Source organism: Adelges cooleyi, unplaced genomic scaffold (genome assembly GCF_023614345.1).
Source record: "Adelges cooleyi isolate 19-005CV unplaced genomic scaffold, UGA_ACOO_1.1 ACOO_flye_CR_arks_rails_tigmint_CR_PRNA_651, whole genome shotgun sequence".
In the NCBI taxonomy this organism is placed as follows: Eukaryota; Metazoa; Arthropoda; class Insecta; order Hemiptera; family Adelgidae; genus Adelges; species Adelges cooleyi.
This window is the reverse complement of record NW_026096352.1, coordinates 15,297,319-15,308,551: the sequence shown is the minus strand read 5'-3', so window position 1 is coordinate 15,308,551 and position 11,233 is coordinate 15,297,319. Positions and strand designations below refer to the sequence as shown.

Here is an 11,233-nt window from a genome sequence, read left to right as displayed (position 1 = left end):
ATCTATAAAACACAACTGATAACAGTATTAAATAACACTGTACCTACTACGAAATTTGACATTTTATGGAAGAAGAACCAAATTGTATTAATTTCATTTTTGATTTTTCTGGTTCTAAATCTGGTCTCAGAATTTCACCAATTTGTTTTTTTAGCCAAATTTCCAAGCTACTTACAAAACTAATTTTCTTTCTGGATTAAGCGAGAACTCAAAGCGTCACATTAATTTTGCGACTTGTTTTGAATTTTGTAAACCTTTTTTGGATGTACAACAGCGATGCGAACAATCGAATGGTTTCAATAATAGATGTCAAAATAATTGATTAGTAGAATGGTTTTTAAATATCTATCGCTAAGAAGCCAAACCCAAAAACTTCATTTTACAGGAGAGCAGTTTAAAGTATTTCAAGATCACGATAAAATATTAATTGTAAGTCCCATTAATTTAGGAATTGTTACAATATATTATATTGCGCACTATAAAAAACCTTCTTTCGCTAAAAACACAAAAACTAAAATTCCAAAAAAGCATGTTTACAGTGGTATTTAACTTATAAAATTCGGTCCCAAATTAACCCAATTTATAAATAAAACGATTTTGAGAAAAATTGGATTACAACTTTAGGCCACTTAACCATTGATAGATTGATTGTTATCAAATGGTTTAATTATTTCCTTTAACATTTTAATTTATGAATGCCCCCAGGCACCTTATGTTTAGAATTTCACTCGTTTATTACAAAAAGCTAAAATATGTTGTGTTCAGACCGATTGCATTATGTATTACCAACATAATTATTAATTAGCATTAGGTAGGTGAAAAAATATGAAAAAGCCCAAAAATTCTAAACATTTAAACTATTAGTTTATTTATATAATCGAAAAAACAATCGGAACATTTGATTGTATAAAATAATCGAATGTTTCGATTTTTTCATTCGATTATTCCTATCACTAATACAGAACACGCTGTATATAGCACATCACTGTTTATAGAACATGGAGATGATAGAGAAACAAATTAAGATTCCACGAAAAAAATCCTAAACAAATTACTATCATTGTTTGGGTTTTGTTTAAAAATCGTGTTGTCCATTGTAACAAAAATTCTGTTGTATAATTTTGAGTTGTTGGCTACAAAAATGGGTATTAACCAGTAACAAAATAAATTTCACAATTTCATTGAAACATTTAACGGTTTGTAAAAAATTTAAAATATTTTTTTAATATTTGAGAGCAAATCCAAGTGCACGGTGCAAACCCGGCGGTAATAAATAAGCAAACATGTACAATCGTGTAAATCATGGCGTAGCTTATATATTATTATATTATGTGCGTGCATTTAAAAAATAATAATAATCTAAAACTCACCTTAACGCGGCCCTTTTTCACAGCATTCGAGAGCAGACTTGGGCGGCAATATTTACCAGGCCGTGGACGATGCACAAATCAACTCTGTGTACAATAAATGTATGTAACTGAACCCTCTCTACCCTTGAACAGCTTCATTGATCGCCACCACCAGGGAGATTTATTATAATAGGTACATACCCACGAGGGGAGCAGCTGCTATTGCGAAGAACAGATCAGAACAAAGTTCAATGACTTGCCGATTCCGTTTGCAGTCTGACTAAGGTTTGCGAAACAAATAAAAATCAATAACAACAGAAATGAACGCGAAGCGTCGACGGGCAATGAGAAAAATACAAACACGGTTTTTATTTACACCGTAGTAGTTAATATGTTTAAATTTTTAATCCCAAGCTCCAGCCAAGGGGCATGGCACCCTCCACGCGACCCCTGTTGTAACACTAGCAGCTATTGTAATGCATCGTTCCCTACAAAATGGCCGATCATTCGACCACACGACTAGGGTGTCGCCCGCCGGTCGGTCGATAACAACGTTACCGCGGTACAACCGAAAACCGTATAACCGACCTGCTGACCGCGGCTGTTGTAATCAAACCACGGTCCAAAACACGATCTTATAACCATGTCTGGTAACGGAAAGCGTAGGCGTCGCTTTCCAATGTGGTGGCCATTGGCGCGACGAAAAAAACCGTGTTGGCCGATCAACGCACGCCGGTGGCCGCCACTTTGGAAATAATAAACGGCTACGCTTCTCCGTGTGGGGAGATCATAAGTTGATCTAAATACAAGTGATAAATGTTATAGTATATAAAAGTGATAAATGATTTTTAAATTAAATACAACTTTTAAACAATGTCAAATTTATTTTTAAAAAGTACACAATATAGCTCAAACGTTGAACACAGAGCGCAATCGGCTACCTGAACACCGGGTAGTCCATTTATTATTATGTCCATCTATGAATATAAAAATTAAAATGCAGTCATAATAATAACTGTATTACACCTAATAGTAATCACAGTTGATTTATTACAACGCGTTTAAGCCCCAGCACGTTTTTGATACTTAGTAACAATAATTATACTTTGATTTTTGAAATATATAACGTTGCGATCTATTATTGTTATCACATTTTTCTCAGGCGATAAGCTTGGTGGACATCCATTATTTTATTACCCAACTCGCAGGTATATAGCCTTTATGTACGGTGAAGGAAAACCATAGTGAGCTATCGATATTTGTATACAGTGATATCGATATGACTATGAAACTAGCATGTCAATACCAAAAGTATCGATATTTAACTATCGTTTTTGGACCACCAGCAAATGGCTGTCGGTTTCAAATTTTTGTTAATCGATTTTACGGAGTTTGTCATCTGGTTACAATGTATATCTATGACCAAGATCAAAATTAATGGATTAGTAATTATAGAGATAACTGATGATAGCTATGATTTCATTGTTGAAATTAATAATAAATTGAAATTTCAATGTCGAAAACATTAAGAAAACAAAATTGCATTTAAATAAAAACTCGTTCAAAATGCAATCAAATAAAATAGCATTGAAAAAAAAAAGATATTTTTTTTTAAGGGGAAGGGGTGGCTTTTTTTAATTTTTAGCCCAATAAAATACCTTTTATGTACGATTTCTAATTTATTGAGTTGCTATACTATTGTATTAGTATTGGTATACGTAAGATACAACTTAAGAGTTTATTAAAAAAAATTAGCGAAAAAAAACACAAAAATATTCATTCATTTTTTTACTTAATACCAAAAAATGTTTGTATACGGTGTGATTGATGTGTGACTTTTGTAGTTATATTAATTACCTAAAAACTATAAGTACCTATAAGTATCCTATAAGTACCCAAGTAGATTCTTGCTATATCTTTTATATATCTTGTGATGTTATAAAATATCAGCCTAATTTAATTTTTTGTTTGAGTACCTTATTTGGAAAATAATTAGTGTAATTATAAATTTAAATTTTTTTCTCAGAGATGAGTACCTTACATATTCAACAAATTTCTTATAAATAACTTTCCTATCTTGTTTTATTTAACATATAATTGCAAGAGTCCGAATTTGTTAAATTCTGTTTGACAGCTATCTAGTTGTTCAGATTTGTATTTTCTAACCAAGTACAAAATAGTCGAATTATTGTTTTAAATAAAACAATTGTTTTACACTTTCACACATTTGTTTAAAGAATAGAATAGCAGCTATATTGTTGACCATTTGACTATCTGTTGATTGTCTTGTCAAGGGGTCAACAGTAAAGCTGCTATTCTATTCTTTAAACAAATGTGTGAAAGTGTAAAACAATTTTTTTAATTGTCGGTGGACAACGGTGGACAATCACTTTTTTTATTTTAATATAAAATATTGTAGTTCGAAAATTATGTGTAAAACAATAATGTGAAAATATTATAAATTTGGATTATAATTGTATATACAAATGTGAATGTGGAAAAAACCTCATATTATTAGTACTAACTACTACATTGTATTTACTTGTTTCTTCACGCTTGCCCGCTACAGGGTGTCCATTGTGGGACCTATGTGGGTGTTTGTTTCGCGTGACCGAGTACCAGGAGTTCATGACTTCAAACAGCAGCACCAGTAGTTACTACCGCGCGGGCTGGTGTCCCTACTTGTTTTTCCCATACCTTACACAACGGCGCCAATCGCTGGCGGCTCGTCTCATCGGATCCTGGTAGCAGCATGCATATTTTCTTACCTGCACAAACGGTACAGGTAAGATCCGTACAGGTAACCCACCTTTTAGTTGACGGTCGGACACGGTGGTCCGTTATAGACGTTTGTTATATTAAGAGGGCGTCGCACCGGTGATTTTCAGTGGTAAAAACATGTTTAAGCAAACTGAAAATAATTTGCTTAGTTTTGGTTTTAGAGTAAAAGCACCATTACAAAATAAAACAAAATTCTGGAGGGTGTTTTTTTTAAAAAAATTAATATTTTGGAAAGTTACAGTCATTTAAAAATGTTAAAATAGTCGTTATTTCTAAACTATGTATTGAGCGTTATACTTAAAATAATGAAAAAAACGCATCGTCTTGCCCTCCGAAATACTGTTTTCTTTTAATTTTATAATGGGTGCTTTTACTCTAAATCCAAAATTAAGCGAGTTATTTTCAGTCTGCTTAAACAAGTTGAGATGAAAAAAACATTTTTAAATCGCTTTCAAGGATGCTATGATAGTCCAAAAAATAAATTAACTACCAAAATAGAGTCCTAGTTATTGAACTAATAATTACACATCACAGTTTAACCTTTAAATTAAGATTTTGTAAAAAATTGCCTATAGTTTACGCCTTAAAAATGGGCGGTGCGACGCCCTCTTAATCACTATGTTTAAAATGATACAAACCTGAAACCAGTACATAATATTAACCCAAGCACAGTATAAACCAGCACAATAAGAAAGTATTGAACGTAAGTGATTAAGTGAGAAAGGTTCACAGACTAAAATACATAATATATACGATTTTGAAGGGGAAGGGTAATTTTTTTTAAATGTTTGGCCCAATAAAGTACCTTCTTGGTACGATTCCTGATCTATAGAGTTGCTACTTGCTACACCGAGAAATCAGTGGCTTAGAAGATAACGTGAGTACAAATACAAAAAAACACAATATCATTATAAAATATACTTAATACAATGCCTTTAACTTTAAGCTTATATCGTTCAACGGAAATCCGTGTCAGCGTAAGCCATAGTACCCAGTGGTGTATTTACAAGGGTCGTTCAGGGTTCAAAATCACCTAGCCCAGTTTTTATTTTTTGTAAATGATATTGTAATTATAGAAATATTACTGTTAACTTAGAAGTTTTAGACGACATATCGCACCAAATTTAACATTTTATTATATAATATTGTATTTAAGAGGCGCCACACACCTGTTATTTTCTTAAAAAAAACCCGCCTTGCGCCGATTAATTTTACAAAGGCTGCAATCAAAACTAAGAATCCAAATTTTCACATAATATACACAACAACATTGTCTGTGTTCTACCACCGCCTTTTTTTAAATATTTCAACCAGTTAATGAATAATTAATTGATTAAGAAAGGACTTTTTTTAAAATAATATAGCGTTAGTTGTGTATTAGGTATATCGAAAAAATACGGATGATGGAACACAGATAATTTAGTCATTAATAATATGTATGAATTTCTTTCCTTAACTATTATGAAGCCTGAGAAAAATTAATCCGCGTAAAACTCAACAGAATTTTTTTTTTAAATCGCCATCAAGGATGCTGTGATAGTCCGGAAAATATTTTAACTACTAAAAAAAGATTCATTACTACTGAACTCATAGTACACATCACAGTTTAACCTTTAAGATAAGATTTTGTAAAAAAATTGCCTATACTTTACTCCTTAAAAATGGTCGGTGTGGCGTCTACTTAATAATTAAACGTTTATAGAGATCTATATTACACTTGTGTTGCAATGGAAAGCAAACTTTTGAAATTGTACTTTTTGTAAATATACATTTTGTCTCATTGAAACTCGAAAACAACAAACTATATACTTAAACAAACAGTTTTTTTTCTGTCCGGCCAATACTTATACAAGGGGGTTATGTGACAACACTTTTTTTTTTGCATCAACCCCTAAAAGAAAATTATGAATACGCCACTGATAGTACTTATCTATATCAATGCTTAATAATTAGATAGTTGGTCGTTTATAATATTATGACATGTTTTTCCTTTGATTATTTTAAATGACGAATGTTCAATGTCATATGATATCTAAATACAAACTACCTATATCTACAATAAATAGAAAAAATTCAAATTTTTCGAGTTTTATTAATTTTACAATGAATAGTTTTTAATAATAAATGAACAGTGTACAATGCAGCATTTTATTATTTCGTACGTTAGTTAATTGTGTAGTATTCAATTATACGTACATATTTTATTTCCCAAAAGACGAAGATTTTATTTTCAATTATTCGAGAAGATATGTATACATTGTTAGAGCTATCAGTGTATAGTAAGGTTTTTTTTAATAAATATCTTATTGCGCCGTTCAAACCTAAAACACAATTAACTAGTAATAGTGTTGAAATATCTATTTTTGTGATTATTAAAAAAATATTTACAAACGTAAAATATATCCCAAAAATTATTATTCATACATTTTTTTTTTTCATCGACCATCGTATGATCGTTATCAACAATTACCATCGCAGATATAGATAATAATAATATACCAATGTATGGTAACCGTGGTATGGTTGCTAAAAATTGCTCTAATTTCTTAAAAACAACAATTACTATAAATGCATTTCAAATTGATTTGGTAAAGCTTACGGATAAAAATTTAATAAAAGAAACATGCAAAAATTCATAAAATCCAAAAAAAACGAGCATCATCGGTATCTAACGGCAGTCGCGGTCAACGCTTGTTTGGTTAAATTACTTACCAGGGATCACAGTTGTTGTTGTCAGCTGTTATCAGAGACAGTAGTGTTTATTGTTTACATGTTTGGCGTTTGTTATTATTTTTATATTTCTAATATTAAGTAATTTTCACATATTATTATTTAAACCAACAATAAAATTTATTAATATTGTATAATATTTTGTGTTATAAACTTATAATTTTTAAGTTAAATATTCATGGAGTGCGGCAATGAATTGTCCGGTGGTTATTTTTCGGAATCGATTAATATTAGACGTTTTAAGACGGAAAACGCTTATGAAATGCCTCCAATTAAAGTGTCCAAAGTCACTGAACGTAAGATATTTGCAAAAATTCAGTCAATCAATCCAAATGCTGATATTGCAAGTCTCCGGGAAGAAATTAAACTTTGTGAAGCCAAGCTGGAAAAATTAAATTTTCAAGACTTTTTTGATTCCCCCGATTGCCTAAATGCACAATGCCTTTTACCTATTTACGATACTGATGATGGTGATCTCGAAACACTAAAAAAACCCAAAGGTGACTTATATCAAACTAAGAGAACAAGGATGTATTCACCTCTTCCGAAATTCTCTCCTCATGGCATTATAGTTCCAGGCCAGACAGTATTAATTTCCATTTCAGTATACTATCCATTTCATTGGGCAAGCGATCAAAATCCAGACGAAGCTGTTATCCCACGTTTTAATAGTGTGATTCAATTTCATGAAACTCAAACTCTTCGGGATATCAAACAAGCAATCAAATGTGAAAATGAGGACAGTGAAATTAGTGGTGACATAAGTGAAAGTACTCACAAACCTTTTGGTAAACAAATTTCTATTGTATATTTACATGCTTAAAAATTATAATATTTTGGTGGCTTTGTCAGATCAATTATTGTTTTACTTGTCTAATATATCATTGTAGTATTTATATTTTAATTTTTGTTTATTTTTTTTTAGAGTATTTAAACAACTCGGATTTAAAACATGGATTAATCTACATAAACAATACTTTATATGTGGATTCATTGTATCCAGGGATCAACAGGGCACATGCAGACACTATCAAAAAATGGGCAGAAGAAAATGGAAAACCAATTGAAGACGTTAAGTCTTTAGAAACACAACTTTTGGATCTGGAAGTATGTATCGGACAACCTTACATTTATCAACACTTAGGGCGATGCGAACATCTGTTTATATTTAACGATATAAGTTTTGCTCAAACCAACGATTGTTTGGGAAAAATCAATTATCCAAGAATTGTCTGTACAGCAAAAGATAGGTTGAAAAATTGCATATACTGCAATAAATGCATGGCCAGCATTGTTATGATCAGTGAAAACAAACGAACCCCTCTCACTGTTAACCATATGTGCGAATCTTGTTTTTTATCTTATAACTATGATTCTACAGGGAAAAAAATTGGCGATTTTAAAGCATATAGGGCTATGAAATGTAGAAAGTAAACATTAATGGTGAACAAACTAAGTTTAACAATAATTAACTATTTTTTTTAAATTTTAAATATAGAACTTAATCCTATATATTTATGTCAATAATGCGATTTAGTGGTATGCTTGTGTCGACCAGCATCACAAAATATTAGCAGCTCGCTTTATATATTTATTTATTTATAACAACCATTTAGTTTTAAATGGTAATTTGAAAAATATGTATTACTTTTAAAAATAAATAATGTACTAGTATTTCTAAAATTTATACTTTTATGTACTTTTTTTTTACTTACTTTACTTTATACTTACTAAGAAAATGACTACGTTAACTTGAAAAAATAGGATACCTATATTAATAATTATGATTTTGACATGTGAAAATAAATTGAATTTTTGTAATATATTATTTTCTTTTTACACAAATTTAAAAAATTTGTTATTAGTACAGTTTAAGTATGTATAAGATACAATATTTCAATTGTATAAATTCTTACACATTACATCTATAAGAGATACTTAAAAAATCACCAAAGAAAGTTGAATTAAGTGCCGACATCATCTTATTTACAAAAACCACAATAGATTGGATATTTTTAGTTGGGATGTTAAAGCTGTAGTCAATTTGCCTAGAACTTAAAAATATTAATATAAAATAATATTATATACCTATTTAATTATTTATATGTATTTGTCTATACATAATAAAAAAATTGTGAATATTATATATTTTGAAATTAAAACATAAAAGGTGTTTTCGCATTAAATTTTACATACATTTGAGAAATTTAGATTGTAGAACTTTATAATCAAATAACTTAATGTTCAAAATTTTAAAACTATAATCGATGTGCATTATAAACGTTAGGACAAAGTTGAAATGTATTAAAATAAAATGAATTATTCAAATTGTTTGAACTTTACTGTAAATCAATGTGGTTCGAATTTTGATAACAATGTTTTTTAAGCAATGACAATGGAAAAGTGATAAGTAGGTACTTGGCAGTTGGCTAATCACATTAAATACTTAAATCTTAAAACGTTTGTGATCTTTTCAATTCTGTTTATTTCAATTTTTAGTTATCAATCTGTTTGTAATGGGTTATTTAAAAGGATGGAAATATGTTGGTTCAATAGGATTAGAGACTTCATCTTTCATTATACGACCTAAGACAATATGTTGAGAAATTAAGTAAGTTTGTTTAATAGTAGCACAAAACAAAATATTAAAACTTTTACTAAGATTTTACTTTGATTTTTTTAACCCCAAGAGAAGTGCTTAAAATTACTATGATAACATTGGTAAACGACATGAATGTAATTTTATTTTTTATTTTTAACAAGCGTTAGGCTTTAGAACAAAATATGTAATTACTAGTATTGAATATGCTAAAAAAAATGGTCCTATTAGGATTTTTCAGATGAGTGTGGTTTTTAAGGGGTAGAAACTGGTTTATTTTGTTGGTCTCGTCACACATACATTAAATTGTACCTAAGTTGTAGATATTATAATGTATAAATTAGTCAATAATATTATTTTAAACTGTTTTCAACTAGTATTATTATTAGCACACATCTGTGGACAGTGATACTTATTGTTTTAAAATTGAAATTCAATTTGGTGTCTGTAACGATCAATTTTAGAACCAGTACTGGCTAATGAACATTATACATAAGCGTAGATATCTTTTGATTTGAAAGACATTTAATTTAATGACAATTGCAAGTTTTCACAAACTTTTACATTTATATTATTATTATTTTAATAAAAAAAAAACATATTTTATAAGATTGTACGAATGGAAATATGTTAAAGTCAAATTTACCATTTTGACATAAATCAAAATTCTACAATTGGCTCTTTAGGCGGTTTATAAAAATTAATGTTTTTGTTGTAGTTGTTTATGCGACAGTACTCGTTATCGTCATCAAATATTACGGTACTGCACGGATGGCTCGAAATAACGGTCATCGTGATTATGAAAAACAGAACTCCAAAACAAACTTTGAGACAAGACATGGCCATAATGTTTATTCATATCTGAAATTTAATTTAGAAAATGATTGATTTTTCAGTATTTTCATCCAAATTATAACGTACTTCTAAATTATCTGTGAGTAGTAATAATATGATTTTTACTTACAAGATATCATATACTTGAGGAACTTACAATATTATTGTTGATTCTATGACAAATTAAAATCACAGATTAGAATGCTAAAATACTAATTAACTTTGTCGCGGTTGATACAAAAATGGCAAATAAATAATTCAATCCCACAAGACATAAAGTTTTTATTTTTTACCATAGATTACAACTTTATGAAGGTGGTAACATTTTTTTTTAAAAGAAACTGATAATATCTTTACTTTTATGAATCGATTTGAATTAGTGTGATGACTACCTACAATTGTTACATTTAACTAGTTTATTATTTACAAAGAATTTGCTTTAGCTTTTCTATTTGTTTAACTTTTATATCAGGATAGGACCAATAAGTATAAATATTTTACTAATTTAACTATACACAGCTATTTAAAATATTTATTTTATTATTTGTACATACTGCTACAGTTTTGAAAGAAATTCCAAATCTAAAAAATAAATTAATTAAACTTATCCTGTCCAATATATTATCATTAATTTACACTTTAAAGTTTATATCATGATTAAATTGTATTACTCAATTACATTATCTCGAGTTATAATCAAACAACATTTTTTAATTTTTGTTACGGTCTAAATATTTTGTACTTATTCTAATATTCTATTTTATTTTGTTAGTACAATAAAATAGTAAGTATGCTTACTACATTGTATTAAAGGGATTGAAAGCGGACTGGTTTTAAGGGGTTTTATATAGACAATATTTATGGGGGAAAAAGGGGTTTTAACAAATTTCGATTATGGCAATTTTTTAACAGAGAAATTTGAATATGTTTAGTTTTATTT

At 29.3% G+C, this 11,233-nt stretch overlaps 1 protein-coding gene across 1 annotated transcript; it reads left to right on the top strand.

Moving 5' to 3' along the window:
* The first annotated feature begins 6,942 nt into the window (after nt 1-6,942).
* LOC126844580 (snRNA-activating protein complex subunit 3-like) lies at nt 6,943-8,616 on the top strand. Its single transcript, XM_050582870.1, has 2 exons — nt 6,943-7,648; nt 7,786-8,616. The coding sequence occupies exons 1-2, from the start codon at nt 7,039-7,041 to the stop codon at nt 8,292-8,294; spliced, it is 1,119 nt and encodes a 372-aa protein (XP_050438827.1). The 5' UTR covers nt 6,943-7,038; the 3' UTR covers nt 8,295-8,616.
* Nucleotides 8,617-11,233: the final 2,617 nt, after the last annotated feature.